At 35.1% G+C, this 22,935-nt stretch overlaps 1 protein-coding gene across 8 annotated transcripts in view; it reads left to right on the top strand.

The window, feature by feature from the left end:
* The window catches only part of TJP1 (tight junction protein 1), a 289,379-nt gene extending 271,920 nt beyond the window's left edge, over positions 1-17,459 (top strand). For 3 of the 8 annotated variants that reach the window (XM_020963527.2, XM_020963562.2, XM_020963576.2), the window contains 10 exons: positions 1,330-1,680; positions 2,053-2,289; positions 2,939-3,823; positions 3,973-4,070; positions 5,314-5,538; positions 8,410-8,585; positions 9,915-10,392; positions 11,881-12,098; positions 13,042-13,185; positions 15,836-17,459. In XM_020963527.2, the coding sequence (XP_020819186.1) occupies positions 1,330-1,680; positions 2,053-2,289; positions 2,939-3,823; positions 3,973-4,070; positions 5,314-5,538; positions 8,410-8,585; positions 9,915-10,392; positions 11,881-12,098; positions 13,042-13,185; positions 15,836-15,930 (2,907 nt within the window). In that variant the 3' untranslated portion in view covers positions 15,931-17,459. The remainder of the gene's footprint in view (positions 1-1,329; positions 1,681-2,052; positions 2,290-2,938; positions 3,824-3,972; positions 4,071-5,313; positions 5,539-8,409; positions 8,586-9,914; positions 10,393-11,880; positions 12,099-13,041; positions 13,186-15,835) is intronic. The other 5 variants (XM_020963534.2, XM_020963543.2, XM_020963552.2 and 2 more) reach the window with 5 other exon arrangements.
* The last annotated feature ends 5,476 nt before the right edge of the window (positions 17,460-22,935 follow it).

Below are 22,935 nucleotides of genomic sequence, written 5' to 3' on the forward strand. Positions count from 1 at the left end.
CAATATAGATCAACGAACTCTTTTTTGTTGAGAATGAGAGAGTAAAGCCATAGAAGTTTCTTACTTGATACACTGAAGAGCTCTAAGTCTTCATCTAGGCAAGATGTTCTACTGAAAGCAAGAGCTATATTGCTACATGGCAGACATTGGTCTAATGTACTAGGGAGGCAGTGCTCAGTGTCATGTCCCAGGCTGCCACCTGATGCACACACTCCTGGAGCACCTGACATAGAATTGGGACTTGTTTCTTGGAGAATGCCAGTTGATAGAGTTAACTGAGAACCACAATTCTGGCATAGCACAGTGAAATCTTCAAATCCATGCCAGATAGTCTGCGTCTAGCACTTCACCACTGTACGAAGGAATTTTTCACTTTGATGTACTGCTTCAGATTGTGAAGGATGCCCACTCAACCACCCACTCCTTTTAAAAAGAAAAGAAAAAAAAAGAAAAACAATACTGAACTCTCTAGATTCTGCTTCAGTATTTAGATATACACAGGGTCATCCTCTTTTTGAGGGTGGTACTTTAATAACTGGACTATGCTATTGAGCCTGGTAAACAATTTCATATTGATAGCAGTCGGTGACAGGTTGGGGATTTCAGATTTAGAAAATACTTTCCCCCAGCATTTCTCATTTTCTTCTCTTCTATGCTGAAGGAACTTGGAATGTTTGAATCAGTTCATGTCTTAAGTACTTATAAAACAGAACATAATAACTACATTTCTTTATCTTTTGGAAACTTCTCTTATAAGGAATCATTTGTTTCTTCCTGAGTTTTAAAGGGGAACCATATCTCTGTAGTGATACTTTTCCATAATACTTTCCAGAAAACCTTCAAACAGATATCAGTTTCAACTTTTTTTAAGAATTGCTTTCTAAAGGTAGTACTTTGTTCTGGCTTGCGTGAAGTTATTCCATTGGTTATGACAGTTTTTCTTCCATGGCTGTTAAGTCAGTATGCTGGTGCTTCTGCAAGCTTGCTCATTGGCATTCTCTTTCTTCTTCATACTCTGGGATAGAAATCCCCTAGCCTTTATAGGCCAGGATGATACAGAGGTCCTTCATTGCCTCTTTTGGTTGGGTTCCTAAGACTTGGATTAGCCAACATCTGATTCATCCAAAAATTTCAGCTAAAAAAGGATGCTCTGTGTGTCTGCATGTGTGCTTGTACAATTCTTCTTGACTTTTACCCATCATAAATTTGAAGCAAGTAGATTTGATTTTTCCAGAGGAGAATAGCCTTTCCAGTCTCCCCTTGTAAAAATAAAGGTCATCTCTTTTAAAATATTAAATAAAGTTTTTAATTTACTTTTATTTGACCCAGGCGGATGGTGCTACAAGTGATGACCTTGATTTGCATGATGATCGTCTATCCTACCTGTCAGCTCCAGGTAGTGAGTACTCAATGTATAGCACGGACAGTAGACACACTTCTGACTATGAAGACACAGATACAGAAGGTGGGGCCTACACTGATCAAGAACTAGATGAAACTCTTAATGATGAGGTTGGGACTCCCCCGGAGTCTGCAATTACACGGTCCTCTGAACCTGTAAGAGAGGACTCCTCTGGATTGCATCATGAAAGCCAAACATACCCTTCTTATTCACCACAAGCGCAGCCACAACCAATTCATAGAATAGACTCCCCAGGATTTAAAACAGCTTCTCAACAGGTAAGCAGCAAACATTAAACATTTTCTAGCTGTAGGTGCATTATTCAGTTTTAAAATGTGGGAATTGATGTAAAGAGAGTATGTATATTTTATCCTTTTTTCAGACAAAGAGTAGTCACTAACTTGGATGTGAGAATATTAAGAACTTATAAGTCTTATAAATGGTTTCATTTATTATAATATATAAAAGTGGTATAATAATTTCCCAAAAGCTAGAATGAGGCAGTAATTTTTTTCTAGTACACTTAAACTATGTGTACACAAATTTATATACATATATATATATATATAAAAGACAAAAACTTAAACTAAAATGGAAAGTCAGCAGTGTACCAGAAGCACTATATTTAAAATATTTTAAACACTTCACAGAAAGCAGAAGTCTCATCTGCAGTCCCTTACCCTTCGTCTGAAACACACCATGCATCAACCTCTGCTGTTAATCCTAATGTAAATCTAACTAATATCCAACTGGAGGAGCCAGTCCCAGCTCCTTACAACTCCTATCAGCCACAACCGCGCCCCTTAACACCACCAAGTACTGAGACATCTCAAATAGTGCTAAGAGACCAAGAACCATCATTGTCGTCGCATGTAGATCCGGCAAAGGTACCTGTGCTGCACTGTTGCACTAACTTGCTGCTGTCCCAAGCTAGCACATGAACGTTTTTTGCTTTGCCCCCTTTAAGAATTTCCTTTGCTTTTTTACTATGGGCTTATGTAGTTTAGTGCATTTAAATCAGTAAGAATTATTAAATGTTTTAGCTTGCATGGCTTCCAGATGTATATTTATTGTCTAAAAATGGATATTTTTCAATCAAAGATTTTTGCTAAATATTTTTATTTCTAAGCTTATTTTTTTATTGCCAATTCCTTATTGCTTGCCCGAGAACCTTGATGAAAAAATCTCACTAAAAATTATACTGTGCTTATGTTTATATTTTTAATTTCAAATATAAAAATTAAGTGAAAAAATAGCTCAGCGAATCATGACTTAGTTACTTTTAAATAGCTAAATTATTTCTTACTTAGCTTCATTTTAGTAGATTCTGACACCAATGACATCTGCATTTTAAATTTTGGGCTTTCTTCTAATCAAAATAACCTGGTAATTGGCCTTTCCCTCTAATCTAAATGTAAGCTTATAATTGTTAGCAGAAAATATCTTTTTTTCAGGTTGTTAATTTGTTTTATACAATAAAATTTGACTGTGATTATAAACCAGATGTTTACAGCTAAGCTTGTGTGTTCTGCATAGGTATATAGAAAAGAACAATATACTGAAGAAACACCAAGACAGAATTATGTTATGAAACAGCTGCCTGTTAACCACCCAGTGCAGAGACAGGAAAAAGAATCTAATTTGAGCTATGAACCTCAACCGCCTTATGCAGAAAAACAATCCAGTAGAGATATTGAACCACCTACATTTAAGTATGATTCCACCAATTATACAGATCAGTTGTCTCGAAGCTATGACCCTCGCCTGCATTATGATGATCATCGAACACCTTCTTATGAAGATCAGTGGTCATATTATGATGACAAACAGCCTTACCAACCAAGGCCTTCCTTTGATAATCAGCACCCTCGAGACTTTGACCCTAGACAGCATCCTGACGAGGCTTCAGAACGTGCTTACTTTCCAGGACAGCCTCGTTTTGAAGAACCAGCCCCAGTAGCTTATGATAGTAGGTCACGCTATGAACAACCCCCTAAAAACTCTAACCTACGGTATGAAGAACAGCCAACTTCTGGGTATGATCTTCATGGTAGATATAAATCAGAAGCACAGCCTTACTCTTCAACAATGTCCAAGTCTTCTGAAGCCAAGCAGTATTTTGATCAGTACCCTCGAAGTTTTGAACAAGTACCACCACAAGGGTTTAATGCCAAAGCAGGGCATTTTGAGCCTTCTTCTCATAGCTCTACAGGTGTTCCTTCTCTAATTCCTTCATCTCAAAAGACAGAAGTGCTTCCTTCAAACACCAAACCACTTCCACCACCACCTACTATAATTGAAGATGAGGAAGATCCAGCAATGAAACCACAGTCTGTGCTTACTAGAGTCAAAATGTTCGAAAACAAAAGGTCAGCATCATTAGAAAGTAAGAAGGACATTAATGACACAGCTACTATTAAGGTAAATATGTAAAGGAAAAAGAATTTTTATTATTACTTTATTATTCATTTAATATAAAAGTAGTTTTAAAAATGTTTTGTTTTCTATTCTTAAACCTTCAAGTTTAGTGACTTCAAAGATATAATTTGTCATCTTTTCCCCCCCAATAGCCCCCAGAAATAGCACCTAAACCTGCAATTGCTCCCATCAGTGGTCCTAAATCTACTTCTCAAAATCAGTTCAGTGAGCATGATAAAACACTGTACAGGTGGGTATGTTGCCATTTAATTTAAAAAGTTTGGGTTGTGATATAAAACTAAATTTTTGGTTATTTATCCATGCAGTTCAATAAGACCACTTTTGCTTTTATTAAGGTAGTGCTAGGGATTGGATCTGTGATTTCCATTGACAAGACACCTTCTCCACAACTTAGTACTAAGGAGTTGCTTAGAACATGAGGTTAAGTAACATAGCCATCATGTCTTAGAGGCAGGAATTAACTCAAATCTTTCTGCCTGTAAGGGCCACTCTCTATACACTGCTCTATAGTGCCTCTCTTAGTATAGTGAAAAGGGAAAAATGAGATAAGAATTAATTGTATGACTGAAATAAAAATCAGCTGCCCTTATATTCAGTTGGCTTAACTATGGAATAAGTTAGGAAGGGAAGGTGAAAAGTCTAATTAACAATCCTTAAATTGCTTTGCTTTTAAGTGAAAAAGTTATACTATACAAAAGGTTTTTGGCTAATAAGCCTTTTATAGCTCTAGTTTGGGGAAAAAAACTTTTAAAATACATTTTAGTGTCCTCCAGACATTGATGTATTATTGATCATTTCACAAAATTTACTTTAGCTTTTTATACTTTGTCATTCTTTCTTGACTACATCTGTATTTCCCTGCCTCCTTAAAGTTTATCCGACACAATTTAACCTTTCTTTGACTCATCATTATAGGCTTGAATATATTATACCACAGTATAATTAGTGTTGCCCTTGTGGTCTATTTGTCCTTTGTAATAAATGATCACAGGATTATGGTTCAAACCTTATGTGTCAACATGTACTTTTGGTAACATTCATAACAATGTGCTGTTAGACTATCACTGGCCACTTCTTCCTACTATCATTATGCCTCTAGAAATATCTTCCACTTTTAACTGCTTCTAATGTGCAGATGGGATAACAGTAAACTTCGCTTGTTATGATTGTGTCTGAAATAGGCAAAAATCTGGCAGGCATTTGTGAGTAGAGTGCTTAAGGTTGAATCCTTGGACTTTGTGACATGTATCTTGGTTGCTTGAGCTATCTAGTTCTTTAGGAAGGCTCTGGAAACTAGAAGTTAACAGGTAAACAAGATATTTTATACATACATTTGATTTTAAAGAAAAAAGTGTAGGATATGCTGCAGCAGTAGCCTATCTTCTAGCTCTGTATCTGTATCTTTGAAATTTTCATTGGAAATTTTGTGTCACCTTGCATTTGAGTGACTTTTATCTATGATCATGTACTAGGTCCCCAGAACCACAGAAACCTCAGGTAAAAGCACCTGAAGATATAGTTCGTTCAAATCACTACGATCCTGAGGAAGATGAGGAATACTATCGAAAGCAACTTTCATATTTTGATCGAAGAAGTTTTGAAAACAAACCTTCAGCACAAGTTCCTGCCAGCCACCTCATAGAATCTTCCAAACAAATTCATTCTTCAAATCAACTAAGTTTTTCTAGTTATTCTAAGTAAGTTATTTAACTTGAGATGATGCAAATAAACTGTCATCATGTGAGATTGAATTTATCAGGAGAATTACAATAGATAGAGAAGTGATGTGTGCTTTTTAATAAGATTTAAAAATATAAGTATATATAGATGATTTGTAATTCAGGGGTTTTAGACAGCTATGAAGAGTTTATATTAAAGTATAGTCTAAGAAGGTAACATTCAGCTTGTAGTAGAAAGAATTCATAAGTAAAATCCACACATAGAAGCATAGGTAAAGTTTATTCTTCCTTTTTCTTAAGACATAGGGATGTTGGTGGGGTGTAGAATACACAGCTATAATTCTTTTATCAGGCCCTTCTTGCATTTGTAGGGCCAGTATTTTCAATTAAAAAATTGAAAAGAATGCTGACTCTGGGGTCAGAGGACCTGGATTTAGATTCCTCTTGACATTTAATCCTTGTGTGACCCTGGGCAAGTTACTGAACCTCTGGATCGTCCTTTCCTATTGGTGAAATAAGAAGGTTGGTCTAGAGAGCCCCTGAGGTCAGTCTAACAAGGTAGCTTATTGAGTAGAGTAGCTCTGGGACTCTGGATAAGTCACTTAACCTTCCACCACCAGTTTCTCCAGATGTAAAATAAAATGGGGGATAAGTAAATGTCATCAAGATTGAATGAGATGTGTGTGCATGCATACTCAAAAAAAGAGCTTGGCAAAACTTAACATGCCCTATAAGTGCTAGCTGTCATTATTTTTATTATGCCATGATTTTTTTTTCACTTGTGTCTTCCCCCATGACATTTTTAGTGCAGAAAAGAATCATAAAGAGTGGTAGAATTAGATGAAATAAAGCTCCACTCAACAAATGATATGAGGAGTAAAGTCATAGTGAATACTGTCCTACTTCACTGTTGGAAGGTCCAGGCCCAGGGTTAGAGAAGAAGAAAAAGAAATACAGGTTATTAAACCTTAAGAATTATGCAAAGCTGTAAATTTGTCTTCTGAGTTCATGTATGATTGTGGGGTAAGGGTGTATGGTATGGAATGTGTTGAAAATACATCTAAAATTTTTCTCATCTTAAAGCTTAAATCACATCTCATTTTGAAAGAAATTGGTGCTAGACAGAGTCACTTATTTCATGTATATTTTTAAAATTTGCAGATCTGTGGTCATCCTTGTAAGGTGGCCATTGCAGGCACTTTCTTATATATTCATTTGCTTGTGTGCAGTTTGGTTTTGCATCCTTAAATGCATATTCATTTCTTTGCAGCATTTTTCCTTTTAATCAAACAACTGACTCAGTTATTCATTGCCTGATTATCCTTAGTGTTTTCTTCCCCCCACCCCATCTGCTTTTTTGCCCGTTTGACTACTTACTTTGCTTACTTGTATACTTAACACTTTTGCTAGATGAAAAAGATGCATATAAAATTTGCCCACTATACTATTCAGTCTTGGGAGTAGCTAAGGAGTTAAAGTAGAATGGTAGGGTCACTAAAATGTGTGTGTAGGTGTAGGTGTGTAGAGAGAAAGATGCGCACACACACACACACACACACACACAATAGTAATCTGTCTGTACAAATGAGTGTTACTTATATTTTTTTATAGGCCAAATGCTGCTCAGAAAGCAGTGTTGCAGTTATTGATGGTTTTAGTGTTTGAGAATGACAATTTAGACCATCCCCTAAAATTTTATTAGAATGACTTGTTTTTCTTTCGTTCTTCTATTGCATTTGCTTTGCTACCACCTAGATTTCTTGGCTCTTACACTAGCTATGACTACTTGAAAAGGAACATCAAGTGGTAAGATTGGCATTAATGTGAGGGTGTTTTTAAGGTGTCCTCCCCCTGTGGCTTTTGTCATTGGCATTATGTGCACTTTCAGACTTTAGAGTAATTTTCAGATTTTTCCAGTCTAAATATCTATGAAAGCCAAATAACTTTTTAATTTGGAACTAATCATTAGCTTAAAGTTCCTTGGGACAAGTCTACTTTGTCACATGTAAACATGAAAACATATTGTTTCATGTAAATGTAAAAGTGTCATCTTTAATAAATAATCTGTTTGTGCACATAAAACTAGTGAAGTTTAGGCTGATTGTTTCTAAGGTTTAGATGGCATGGTTGCAATTATGAGTTTTTTCAGATAATTTCTATTAAATGTGCGTTTTTGTATTATGTATTTGTGATTAGCATTTTATTGGGGGAGGGGAAGTAAAGTAGGCATAATTTTTTAACTTAAATGAGCCTTGCAAATTAAACCAGTACCTACTTACCCAGAAAACATTAAAATATCTCTACAAGAATATGGGTAGGGTGAAACTGACCAGAGCCAATTTTATTTATCTATTTTGCACGCTTGATAGCCTTCGGTGTTATTTGTATAAAAGGGAATGTTCTTCATATATTCTTTTTCTGACTACATAGAGGTAGTAGGATTGAGGTGTCTATTCCCCATCTTCAAAATCAGGACCAGTAGACTTGGGTCTAATGAAAAATAAATCATTAATGAAAGATCATTCCTCTGCAAGGTATTTGCAAGGCTTGCTTAAGACATACTTATTGAGGAAGACAACAAATTGGATGATGAGAGAGTCACAGTTTTCAAGTATACTCAGAATTTCATCTGCCTTTTGGTTGCCATTTTCTGGATTGTTTTACTGATGTTCTTAAAGTATTTGTATTGGCTTGACTTCTTTTGTACTTAAAATGATTGACATTGTACTTACATTTTGTATAGAGTATCTCCGAAAACTCATAACGAGGAAGAAATTTTTAAAAGAGCTATACTCCGAGGAAAAGAGTAACAGTTAGGAATATTTTAAGCTTGTTTGGCCAAGTGTGGATTTCTGAGTATCACCATTTTCCTCTTTAATATTTTAACAGGGGAAAGCCTATTGAAACTGATATTATGGATAGATCTTTTGGTGAAAAACGCTATGAATCAGCTCAGGTTACTCCTCCACCACCTCCACCTCTTTCACAATATAGCCAGCCTTCTCAGCCTATTACCAACTCTTCACTGTCTCTTCATACACACCCCAAGGGACTCCTTTCTGAAGGTATGAGATTAAAAAGCTGAATTGAAGTATCAATTAACAAAATATTTGTTTTACCATGTATAAACTTCTAAACTAATTTCCCACTGAGTTTTGAGCAGGTGCTACTACATTTTCAAGTCAATGACAGGATAAATATCTTATTGAAAATATACTTTGTCAGCAGAAGTTTATTAGATTATACATTTTTGTTGGTTGTCAAAAGTAGCTGTTTGTTTTGGGGTATCACCAGATTTACTGTGGGTTTTTTAATGTACCAAAAAAAATAGTTACCTTGGTGCTGTTATTTAAGCCTTAGTGTGAAATGTCCTTCAATGAAACGTAAGATTGCAAAATTAACTCATAATTTCTATCAGTGAAACTTATACTCCCATTTCAACGTTGCAAAGATAAAAAATGTTCAGGTGGATAAAAATGGCTTGTAGTTAATCAAGTAGTTTGATAAATTCATTGGCTCCTGTTTTTCAATTTCATTGTAAGCTTCATTTCCATACCTCAATTTCTAAAGATTCTAACATTTCTCAGTCTTCTGAATATAGTACCCGATTATCAGTTCGATTGATTCCAACTATTTTTCTGTGAAAATTAACCTCTTAAATATCCTTTAACAATATATATATAGTTCACCTTTTAGGAATAAGGAATGAATGTACCCTTTTCATCTCACCACAACTTGAGTTATCAAAGGAAGAATTTTCCCCTCCAAAAATGATAGCACTCATGGTAAATAAAATGGTTCCATTTCTTCCTCCCTTCCCTTTACCCCAGGCCCTCCCTTACACTCCCTCAAACTCCCACACTTACCCCAGGAACCCTACTTTGACCATTTATCAGACTTCTTGGCATATAAGGAGCTGTTTTCTCCTAAACGAGGGGTCTAAGGAAGAAAGACTTGAAATATCTCCATTACTGCTTAATTGTTCCCAAAAGGGGAATAGGAGCTCATCTGCTTCTTGAGAGTCATAACATGGCTTTGAACCTGACTTTCAGATCATGGCCCAAAAGAAGATAAGGTGAAGTAGGTGGGATACTTGGGCTTGCCAAAAAAAAGTAATTCCAGTTTCAATGAAGTACTGAGTTATAGCTTTGTTGTCTTTTTCTTTCTTTCTTTCTTTCTTTCTTTCTTTCTTTCTTTCTTTCTTTCTTTCTTTCTTTCTTTCTTTCTTTCTTTCTTTCTTTCTTTCTTTCTTTCGTAAGGCAATTGGAGTATTATGTGTCTGAGGCTCTTTCTTGTGCTTTATGGATACTTTTTAAAAAAAGTCATTGCTCCCACGTTCCGTTGACTACTCTTCTTTCTGACTAGAACCCTCTTATATATTTTTTCTTTTTCAGGGAACTCTTTGTCATTGGACTTTCAGAATTCTTTAGTGTCCAAGCCAGACCCACCTCCATCTCAGAATAAGCCACCAACATTCCGATCTTCAAACCGAGAAGATACTGTTCAATCTACTTTCTATCCTCAGAAAAGTTTTCCTGACAAAGGCCCAGTTAATGGAACTGAACAAACTCAGAAAACAGTAACTCCAGCATACAACCGATTTACACCAAAACCTTACACAAGTTCTGCCAGACCATTTGAACGAAAATTTGAAAGTCCTAAATTCAATCACAATCTCCTGCCAAATGAAACTCAGCATAAACTGGAGTTGGCACCCAAGGCTCCAAATTCCCCAAAAACGTTTTTGAAAGCACACAGTTCATCACAACCTCCTGAGTTTGACAGTGGAGTAGAGACATTCTCCATTCAGACAGATAGGCCCAAATATCAACCAAATAATATCAGTGCAGTGCCTAAAGCCATTCCTGTAAGGTAAGGATTATTTTTCACCCGTTCAAACTTGTTAAACTTAGAGCTTTAGGATTTTCATTTGATTTTTGTGTGAAGTTATAATTTAGTATAGTTAATGTGTCCTTACATGATTTAAGCCTTGCAGTGATGACTTTACACCACTCCCAAGCTTTAAAAGAAGTAATTGAAAAAAGTCTACCATCCTAAATTACATTATTGCGAAGGGGTCTGTGTTAAAAGCCATTTCCATGTCATGAAATAATTTTTTTATAGATGTTTTTTCTAGTCCCTATCCATGGTCAGCTCTGTAATTAGAAGAATTGGATTTTTTTTCCCCTTGCTAAATAGAATCTACCTAATTCCTAAAGCTAAAATCAAAGATCAAGATCTAAGCCATAGAACCCCAAATCTATGAAACATGCTCATTATAATATAATCTAAGGAAACATGCTCATTATACTACTTTTTGCTCTTGTAGGTCCAACACACCTCATTTTGTTTAACTTAATCATTCAGATGCTTGATGTAGTAGTAATAGAATTTTCCCTAGCTTTGTTCCTTTTAAGGCATGGTCTTGTATCCATAGCTATTCATAAATGAGAATTTAATTACATTTCATTTCTTTCCTTTGTTACTTTTATACCTTAATTGAACTTTTCATGATTGAAAACACTGGCAGTTATTTCCTTTGATGACAAGTTTGCTCTGTCTCTAGGATAAAAAACTATCTCCTGGTGCTCTGGCATTAATTTACATCTACCACACAATCTTGATTGTCCCAGAAATTAATTCTATGTTATATTCTTAATTCAGTGTTACATTACCCAGTGTTATTTTCTCCTTCTTCCTAGTCTGTGTTTCCCCCCCTTTTAAAACTTTATCTCAAAACTCAATTCCTTCAAGAAGGATTCTAGGATTCATTCCTGTCCACCTGAAATCCTCATCCCTTACTGCAACTCTCCTTGATTGATTGGCATGTGTATTGACTTTTACGTGTTAAGTTTTTTCTGATATGTAAGTTTAGATTGAAAACTTGGTGAATTTCAGGACTCTAGTGTCTCTGAGATATACCGTCTTTGGGAGATACAATTGAATTTAAAATAGTAATTTAAGTTCTTATGACATATACTCTTATGGATATTTGAAGTTCATTTTTTTGAGCTAATTTACTATCAAGTTATTATTTAATTGTCTGATATATGCTTTGGATTCCAAAAACCTTATTATGTACTAAATGATAGGACAAATTATTAAGTTACAGAAATTAAATTTCTCACAAGAATATGTCCTTACTTTTTAACTGTAACATATATATGAGATGAAAGATTTCGTAAGACAAAAAAATTTAATCCAGTGACTCAGTGATATCATCAGTGTGACAGCTTGTTCTGTTGGTGCACGTCCCAACTTTTCCATACCTTCTTATCCTGTGTAATAAGCAGTAAATTAAAGACAAATCCTCAAAATACTGTTTAGTAACACATTCCTTAAATGTTCATAAACTCTCAGTCCTTCAGCTTTGGAAGATGACGAGGATGAAGATGGTCACACTGTTGTAGCCACAGCAAGAGGAATTTTTAATAGCAATGGTGGTGTCTTAAGTTCCATAGAAACTGGAGTTAGTATAATTATTCCACAAGGGGCCATCCCTGAAGGAATTGAGCAAGAAATCTATTTCAAAGTGTGCCGAGACAATAGCATCTTACCACCTTTAGATAAAGAAAAGGGTAAGTATATGATATCCCTAAAAATTACTTTTATGTTTTTGTTCTACAAGAGGTTACAATCAACTGTCACGGTAGTTCTATTAAATTTACATACTGAATCCTTTGTTGTGGAATACCATATTAGGAATATAGTACAGTTGGCTCATTATTGAATGGTCATGTTTTATAAGTGGGGGAAAAAACCCCTCAAAACTTGGCGAATCAAAAATATTTCCAAAGATAAAGTAAGATTTATTAATGTCTCCATTGCCATTTTCCTGAATCATCTCACTTTGCCACATATTTATGTTGTAATAAAATTTAAGGTTTTTGAGGAAAGAAATACATGCCAAACATATAAAGGTAAGATGTAGCAATTCATCAGGCACGTAGTTTGATTCACAGTTAAGATAAGCTGGATTATCCTGATGCACTAATGTAATCAGATTCAAATAAGAAATGTGGTCTGAAAGTTCCCATCAAAAATTAGGAATTCTCAATTTAAACCACTGAGCACATTTTTGAATATGTGGTTTTATCATAGTTTATTATGATATTAATGTAGCAATTTTATTCTGGCCAAGTTGATCATTGCTTTCTAAATATATCGAATCAACTCATTTCCTTAAGATTGCCAGAACTTAATGCATCTGATTTTGCACTTGTGTTAAATTACTTGTTTTATAACCATATAATCTTATTCACATATTTACATTAATGTTCCATCATTCCTAATCCCTTAAATCCTCCTGTAAGTAGCCTATAGGAAACATAAAATATCATATATAGAAGAATGACCATGAGATATTTTCAAAAGATTATCTTAAAAGCATATATCTTTAATGTATTTTTCATGATAGGCAAAGCTGACACATTTTGTCCTTAGAAGACCAAATGTAGTTTGAGAATGTAGATATGGCAGTATGTATCATGGGCCTTGTTACAATTTTCCCTTGAATTCCAGGTGAAACACTGCTCAGCCCTTTAGTTATGTGTGGGCCCCATGGACTAAAATTCCTGAAGCCAGTGGAGCTGCGCTTACCACATTGTGCGTCTATGACTCCTGATGGTTGGTCTTTTGCTCTAAAATCATCCGACTCCTCGTCGGGTATGCTGTCCTCCCTCTGTCCTTTTGGGGCTTTTGGGTGCTTGTCATATGATTGATTCACTGGGCTAATCACTGCATAGCATTTGCCATCACGTTTGATGTCACTTTCTGTTTCTTTATATAAGCATTTCCAGATTTACTTGCTGCTGTGCAAATATCAATCATGAATGGACAAATTAATATGGGTAGTGAAGAACTTTTTTGCCTTTTTCATATTTTGCACATAGGTACACAATAACTATTTGTTGAATTGAATTAAAATTGATTGAGCAAAGGCACCTTATTTTCAGCTTTACTTTCTCAGATTGTTAACACAGGTGATCTATTCTGCAAAATTTTCAGAATGTAGTGGAAAAATTGAAATAAAGATATGCCTGAATATAATAAAAGTGTACTTGACCAATGCTAAGCATTCCTACTTTGGCTTCCTACTTGGTTTTCTTTAAAATGATTTCCTTGTGCAGTCATATTTATGTTATTTGTCAGATCCAAATGTTTATACTTCCTCAATCTATAATAAGGCACCAAAGGAAGAAAAAGCAAATTTTATTGGTATTAAAATTTCTCTCTTTGTTTTTACTGTTAATTAAGTCTTATTAAATCTCTGTTAATTAAATCTTAATTTCAATGTTTCCATTGCATTGTTACACTTTTCAGTTTTTTGTTTTGTTGTACTTATGAAGTACACTAAAGGAAAATCTGATACAGAAAAATATTATTAATTTCATACTGTTAGTTTTGAATTTTTCATAATTCAAGTGGTCCAGGCTCAGATTGTTTATATAAGGGTTTTATAGTGTAAAGATTATAGCAACATTTTTATTAGGAGATAGCTAGGTGATGCAGTGGATAGAGTGCTGGACTTCATGTCTAGAAGGCTCAGATTCAAATCCTGCCTCAGACACTAGCCATGTGACCCTAAGACAAGTCACATAAACACTTTCAGCCTGTTTCCTCATCTGTAAAATGGTGATTATAATAACATCTACCACATAGAGTTATGAGGATGAAATGTGATAAAGTGTAGAAACATTGTAGCCACTATTATTATTGTTATTAGTAGTAGTAGTAGTAGTAGTAGTTGTTGTTGTTGTTGTAGTAAAATAATAGGTAATATTTATATAACGCTTTAAGGCTTATAGTATTTTTTTTACAAATAATACTGTCTCACAGCTATTATCCTTATTTTATAGATGAGGAATCTGAGTCGGACAGAGGTTGAGTGATTTGCCCAGAGTCACACCTCTAGTAACTGTCTAAGGCAGGATTTGAATTCTGGTCTTCTTGACCAGATTGACCACTATATAACACTATTTTTAAGTTCCACGTATTTCAGAAATATGCCATTTATGATTTATATGGTTATCATTCTTATTTATACAGGGTGTCCCAAAGGCTTTTTGAGACATCCTGTTATATATATTTTTCCAATAGATTCCAGTAGGCAAAACTCTAGCCTATTTTGAATTAATTATTAACTTAAAACTTTGTTTAAAAATTGAAATTTATGTGTTTTGTGTGTGTGTATATGTATGTATGTCTCCTATAATTTAGACTACAGTAAACTACTATATGAACATCCTCTAAATAGTTAAAATTAGTGAGATTATCTTGTTTAGGAAAATCAAATATATAGCTGATTGTTATATAAAGGATTTCACTGCATGTTTCCTCCAAATAGAAACTTCTAGTTATACAAATTTCACTCCAGTTTCCATAGAATCACATCTCTTACATTTAAAATACACACACACACACACACACACACACACACACACACACACACACACACACACACACACACACACACACACACACACACACACACCCACCCTCATATCCTTCTTCAAGTTTTTCAGCTCTGTTTCATGGGTCAAAGTATCCTCTACTTTTTCTAAAATATACTTAACTTATACCCTATAGATAAAATTGCCGATCCATGGCTATTGAGCAAACCAAAAATTATTATTAACTCCGGACAAAATCTTTTTTTCCAACTTTGGCAAAAATGTTTTCTTCTACTTAGGTGACACGTTGCATACTCTTCTTAAGGTAAAACCAGTAGCCATTTTTACAGACTAATTTTAATTTCATTGGAAACTAATGTAGAAGCACATAGTTGACACTAAACCATCACCTATTCATCTCTGATATCAAAGTTCCTTGATTATTTGGAGAGGTTTGTAGTAGTTTCTGCAGTGCTTCAGGTATTCAACTTTTTTGTCAGTTATCAATAATCTCAGAACATGGGAGTCAAAGGAACCATGTGTTCTTACCCTGAGAGATTTTTTTGGTGTCCTGGAATTGAGCATTACTTGCACTTCTCAGTTTTTCATGCATATGAATACGTGGTTTGGAACTTTCAGAGTTCTCTCATATTTTGTTCATTTTGTAAAGTTTCCTTAAATTTTTAAATGAGAATAAATTTTTCTTGGTGAGTAGTTAGTCTCAGATATCTAAATTAAAGTTGTGCCTGAGTTGTTCCTATGGTACTACTCTGAAATGATAGGCCCCATGTTAAAGAGCAAAAATTATATGTCTGTGCATACAACCACATACACAAGGATTATGGAGAATCATATGTTTTAGGTATGTGATGTAAACATCTTTGTTTAGTGGTAATAAATGTCCATTTTGTTTTCTCCCTTAGGTGATCCTAAGACCTGGCAGAACAAGTCCCTTCCTGGAGATCCAAATTATCTTGTTGGAGCAAATTGTGTTTCTGTCTTGATTGACCATTTTTAATACTTAACATAGAAACTTGATTAAATAATGTGAAACTGGGTTAGACTTACTGAATTTTAAGTGGAACCACTCTATCAAGTATTATGATGTTCATAGAAGTAATGATGGGACTTGTTAGTATTAAGCATTTTATTTCAGCTTATGATGGTTAGCAAGTACGCCCTTGAACCATGGTAAAAAAACATGCCATAAAACTCTGAGGCTATGATGGAAAATTGGTATTGACTGAGGGTAGGGGGTAGGCGGGAAGGGAGGGGATGTTCTGAATGCATTTTAGTTTTGAATTGGCTTTTGTATTTTTTAAGGGCACTGGAAACTTTACATTTGTAGATTTCCGTTAAATTACCGGCCAGCGAATGAGGGAATTATTTTGGGCTGTATTCTTTTTTAACTACACTGGTATATTTTGGCCTGGGTATGACAGACACATAGTTTATTTTGATTTGCACAGGTTATATACATATACCTGCGCACGTGCACGTGCACACACGTACATACACACACATATATATACACATATATCCCCTCTTGAAATGCAGGTGCATCTGGAGCAAATATCCAGTCTAGTGGGTTTAACAGCAATCTACAGCTAGGGTAATTTGGCATACAACTTGGCATTGACTGTATATGAAGACACTTAGCTTTCCTTTGAGATGGATACAGAGTATATGAGACTGGTTCAGTGGCCTATTTGAATCTGTAAATTAACCACATTACTACAGACATATTAACCAGCAGGGATGCCTTACCCTTATGTTTTTTTAATAGTTTTAGATCATCCTAGTTCTGTATGGCTAAGTTTTTGTATGGCTTTTGTGCTTATCTATATAATATATCATGAGAAAGATTGGGGGGAAATGATTGTGAACTTGTTGGTTTGAAACAAAATGTGATCAGAATAGAACCAGAAGAAAATAATGGCATAGGGTTTTTTTCCCCCCTTGGGGTGGGGAGGGTTTGCTATGCATTTGAAAATTTATAGATGTTATGAGGATGCTTGTACATAATGCGTGCATACCCTTTTTGTTCCTGGTTTGTAAATTAACTTTTATAAACTTTACCTTTTTTATATATACGTATATATAAAACAAGTTTCTTAAAGGATATCTTTGTATTCTCTCCTATACCTTTTGAGCCTTGAACTTTGACATCTTGCAGCAATAAAGCAGCATTTCTATGATAAAATTAAAAGGACATTTTTTAGAACAAGAATGCAGAGTTGTTACATTTTTAAGTGCTGCATTTGAAAGATGCATTACTCAAAAATCTCTAGTTTGATTAAAATCTTGAAAAGTATCCCTACTGTAATTTGTGATACAGATGCTGTACTATGTGCCCTAAAATGTATTTTTTTACTAATAGACAATTTATTATGGCACATCAGCACTATTTGTTTAGAATGATATACCACTGAATTCTGTTAATCAATTATATTAGCTCTTCAGGTGTGGCTGATTTTTTTTTTCTTTGCAGTTATTAAAAAATTCAGATTTCTAAATAAGCAGAATAAAACTTTTTAAAATAATAAATTCTGGCTTGGACTCTGTTTTAGAAAGTATTAACATTGATACATCACCACTTAAACTCCCTGCCACTGGCAGAAAATATTTTTATTCTTTACCCATTGACTTCTACCATACAATTTTGGTAACAGTTTTATTCAGTCTTCATCAAGCCTATGGATTTTGCATACTGAATAAAAGAATCTCAGCATTTCTCTCTAGTACAGTGTTCAGTTATATGTTTCCTAAGATAAAAGATCAAGCCTTTTATGATTGCATCTTATTATCCTTTGCCCATGTTTAAAATTTAATTTTCATTTAGTTCTTTAGTAATTGACAGGGAGGGAAAAAACCCAGACATGCATGAAGTATACAGCTTTTGCCGGTTCAGTTGTCTCGAATTAGAAGGGATCTCAATAGCCATCTAGCAGTCCCCATTACATATACCTGGAAGTATTTATCTAGCTTCCATTTGAAAACTTCGAGCTTGAGGCCGAAAGCTACTGTTATCACATCATGCCTCCCTAACTAACAGTTGTGAATTTTTAGTCCCAGCTGTAACCCTTTATCCTTCTTGAAGATTGAGCTCAGTGTTGTAACCTATCCAGATCTTTTTGGATCCTATCCCTGTCATCCAGTGTGTTAGCCCTCAGCTTTGTGTTACCTGCAAATTTTGAGCATACCATTTATACCTTTATCCACGTCATTTATAAAATTGTAAATAACACAGATCCCTAGGGTACTGCTGTGAAGATCTATTTCAACATTGCATACAACCAGTTCTGAATTAATTATATTATCTAATCATTCATTTTTATCCAATTCATATCATCAGCTAGTCCACATTTCTCACACAAGATTAGCTTGAGATACTTTTATCAAATTGTTGCTAAATCTAAATCTGTAGTATTTCTCATATTTACTCATTTAGTAATCATGTCAAAAAAAAGGAAAGTATGTTATCCTGGCATGACCTTTTCTTGATGATGCTCTCTCTTTGTAATTCCTTGGTTGTTTGCCATTCATCTCTTTCATGATCTCTAGAATTTTTTGGTGATAAAAGTCAAATTCACTGGACTATTGCAGATGTTTCTCTCCTTTTTTGAAAATCAGGGGAAGGGGAATAAGCATTTCTATAGCACTTAATATGTGTCCTGCGCCGTATTAACTAAACACTTTACAAATATTATCTCGTTTGATTCTGACAGCAAGTCTGTGAAGTGTGTGCTGTTATCATCTCCATTTTACAGTTGAGGAAACTGAGGCAAATGACTTGCTCAGGGTCATACAGCTACTAAGTGTCTGTCCCCAGATTTGAACTTGAGTCTTCCTGACTCCAGGCCCAGCACTTTGTCCACTGTGTCACCTAAATTTTGTCTTGCTTCTTGGCATATTTTTCCCATTTTCTGTCATCTTTCGAATATCACTGATAGTGGCACAGCAATCATTTGCCAGTTTTTTCATTATTGAAGAATGCAACTCACTTGGCATGGTTATTTGAATTCATCAAAAGCTGAAAGATGCTCTTGTAATATTGCTAACTATTGCCTTAGTTTGGATATCAACTCCTTGTAAGTTATTTATGTTCATTTATTGGGTTAAAGGTTAAAAAGAAAATGAGGAAAAAAAGAATTGTGTAACTTGGAATTCATCCATACTTAGAAAAAGTCCTATTCTTTCTTTGCTCCCTCCTCTTTCAACCAGTATTGTTTTAAAAAACCCAACCCTTTTTGTTGTCTTTATCTCCTTTTCCCACACTCAGCTTGTTTTGTGTTTTAGCACTCCTGACACTATTTTTATATTACTGTACTATGCTTCTATATTTATCCTTTGCCATCTTGCCTTGTATCTTTATACATTTTTGAGTTACTTGAGCATCCACATTCCTGCTTTTTGGAAGTGTCTTCAACATTTAACTTTAAAGCATTTCTTTTTCACTCTGGACTGACTAACCCTGTATGTAACATATTAGTCCATGGCATCCTAATTATCCTTCCTCTGAACCTTTTAAATCTGCTTTCCTAAAATCTAGTTTGGCTGTCAAAGTTTGTGTGGATTTCTTATGCTCCATCACATACTCCAGGGAGTAGTCACTTTCTTCCAAGAATAGTAATTCCCACATTTGATTTTGTTTGCCTTCTGAAGGATGAATTTATCTCTTAGGCAAGTAAATGTCTAGGTAATTGACATCCCCATCATAACCATCTTCCTTAATGTCAGGCTTATGATCTGTCTCCCAAACTCCTTGTCTGTTAACCTCTTTTGTTCATATGGTCTGTGGCATCTCTATACATTTGATAAAGTCTCTTCTATTTCTCCTTTCAATGGCTTTTTTTACTAACCTCTGTTTGAAAAAAATTTTTTGTCTCCTGTGACCTTCTGGCTGTCTCAGGAACTATTTTTGTAGCTATCTCTATAGTAGATTGCTTGGGGATAGACATACTCCCTCATCCTATTTAGTTTGTAGCTTTTGTGATTAGATTTGGAAGTCACCAGGCAAATAAATTCTTACTAACCTAGATGTTTTCCATCTCTGACAAGTAAACGTTGTCCCGAAAGTCAGGATCCCAGTTTCAGACACCAACCTCTCTTCATAGGCTCACTTTTGAAATTAGTTTTTCTGTTTTGCATTCCTTGCCTTCAGTGGGCAACACTGATGAAGACAATATTAATGAAAAAAGATCCTGTTCCTCTTTGGTATTAAGTCAGTTGCCCAAGACTTCATAATCATTTGTAATACTTTTTAGGTTCCTTTTGGCAGTTCCTTTTGGCCTGCATGCTCCAAAGTGGGTTCTAGGGGCTTTTCTGTTGTGTCTGGAATAGATATACCCAAGGAATACCATAGCCCTTTCTGTTGTTATCCTGTTGATAAATTGTATTCTCATTTCCTCAGAGCACTGAATTATCAATTTGATACTACTCTTCCTTTAATACTTGATTTCTAAGCTGATGGTTTCTATGGATCTGGTCTGTAATAGCACCAGTCTACTTCAAGAAGAGCCTCAAGACTCTTCAGTTCCTAATTAAACAGCCATCTTCTTCCTTGTTTTTCTTTTCTCTATAATTCTCTTCTATTCCAACATCCTCATGTGCCTCTCCTTTATCTCAGATCCCTTTAGTCACCGTTAATGCATCATACATATTTCCTTTAGAAATAGCATAATTGTCCATGGCAACCTGGAGAGTAGAAAAACATCCTCAAAGTCTCTTCACTTTTCTTTGTCAAGTCTGCACTTAGAACACAGATGACATTCAGCTGTAGCAAAAAAAAAAACAACAGAAACCCAACATTGCATACAATCCAAAGTCACTGTATAATTTCCGCTACTGTCCATACAGACATGCAGTTTTTTAGCCTTTTAAAAAACTACGTGTGTACACACACATGTGTGTGCGTGCGCACACACGCGCACACACACCCCCCCTCAACTCTGATTAAAACTCACAGCCAAATTATCATCTTAAAAACTGGGTAACTTCAGTCAACTTCTTTAGTCACAACACCTCCACTGCCATACCACCAATCCAGTATCAATTTGCTTTACCCTTCAAATTATCCATTTAACCTTTTTTTCTTACTTTTCCTCATCTTGTCAGTTATCTTGCTTGGGTCTTCTGCCTCAGATTCTGCTGCCTAGTTATTCTTAATTCTTTCATATCATTCTGAATTACTCTTGATCCTGCTTCTCTTTCAAGTAGAAACTGGACCAGTGTCTGAACTTGGAGATTGTTCTCTAGATTTTCCTCAATTTCTCTCAAATTTCTCCTCCCCAAAATTAACCTCTGACCTATTTCACTTTCCAACCCTTTCCAAATCACTTAGATAATTTCCTTCTCATGTAGCATAAGATTTCATCTGTTCTTCCACTTATGGTAGAATTTCCAAATCAACACCTACTATGTTTTTATCTGCTGTAAAAATTTCTCCTATTCGTTCTGTAGATGTACAGCTATATTTTCCTCACATGTAAATTTTATTAAAAAATGAGACATAACAGCACAAATGATGAATCTTCATCCTTTTTGTATGCAGCAGTAAGCCATATGGTAATACACATATCTTGTTGAATTAGAACGGGGAAACTGCGAAGATTATATTAGTGGTTATAATTTGGTGTGTTTATACCATGCCTTATTATCATAAATTGCTTTTAGAAGCAAAGCAAATAAGTTTGTTCATAGAAGCCTTTTTGATTATAAATTGATTTGAAATTAAAAATGAATCTCCTCTTTAATGAGACTCTTAAGAGAATTTTTGAAAAGAAAAAGGTATTTTCAAGAGAAATTTTTAATAATAATACAATAGGAAGAAGCTCAATATGTAAACACTCATTAGCCTATCTATACTTGGTGGCCATGATTTAGCAGAAATTAATGCATTATTGGAAATGTGGTCCTCATTGGAAATGTGGTCCTCAGTGTTGCATGGAAGAAATAATCCTGTTTGGAGTTATAGTCTCCCTTTCAAGAATCTGTAGACAGAGGAAAAATTAAGAGCAGTATTTTTTCCAAAGTATTTAATATTCCGTATTTTACAAAAGCAACTTGTAAGAAGAAATGCTGAAAGAATTCAACGACCACGTGGGACTAGGAGTTGTGGAATCTCAGAGTTCCCCCCAAAATGTAAATAGACCCATTTTGGGTCTAAGTCCCAACCCCTGTTAGCCAATATGACTTTGAGCACATTATGGAATCTGATTTGGAAGAGGCTTTAGAGGCCTGTCAGTCTGCCAAACCTGGATTCCCTCCACCACATACTTGACCCTAAGTTACTCTGCAGCCTCTGCCAGAAGCTTTCATTGTTGGGGAACTCTCCAGGAGAGTTCATTCCACTTTTGGGAGTTTTAATTGTTACTTTGCCCTTATAGTGAGTGAAAGTTGCAGTGCAGTTTACTTTACCGTTATTTATACCCCTCACTCACTTGGCCCTCTGGGGCCAAGCAAACAAGGCCAGATAATCTCTTCCAAAAGAGAACTTAAAAAGTACTTTTCAGTGGTCTCAGTTTCTTTATCTTTAGTTAAATAAAGAACATCTTTATGTAGAACTTTAGTAAAAGGTGGCCAATTTTGGTGCCTTAAATAGGGATACGTGGCAGAAAAAATCAGGGATCCGCTGACCCAGATGGTGCTAGAGTCATGAGTTTCATGCTGCAGATTTTTACTATGAATAGAAAATATCTGCATTTTAAACACAGAACAATGAATAGTCAACTAGAACTTATTCATTTACATATAGATTTAGATAGTTTAAACTACGCAGATTTCTGAGAATAGATCTGAGATAGTTTTCTTCACAAATGATATTTTGGTAGGCTATAAGATTCCACAAGTCATTAAAAAAACCTAAAGAATGCGTATTGTCTCAGGAAAGCAGTTATTTCACTTCTTGGAGCGTATATCAGAATTCCTTGGTGTACTTCACTGGCTTATAACCCCCAGCTTCCTGCCACCGTATTGGTCCCATTGGAATTGGTGTTACTAACATTAGAATGTAGTTTATGTG

The sequence above is a fragment of the Phascolarctos cinereus genome, unplaced genomic scaffold, assembly GCF_003287225.1.
Source record: "Phascolarctos cinereus isolate Bilbo 61053 unplaced genomic scaffold, phaCin_HiC Scaffold_3;HRSCAF=262, whole genome shotgun sequence".
NCBI classification, from domain to species: domain Eukaryota; kingdom Metazoa; phylum Chordata; class Mammalia; order Diprotodontia; family Phascolarctidae; genus Phascolarctos; species Phascolarctos cinereus.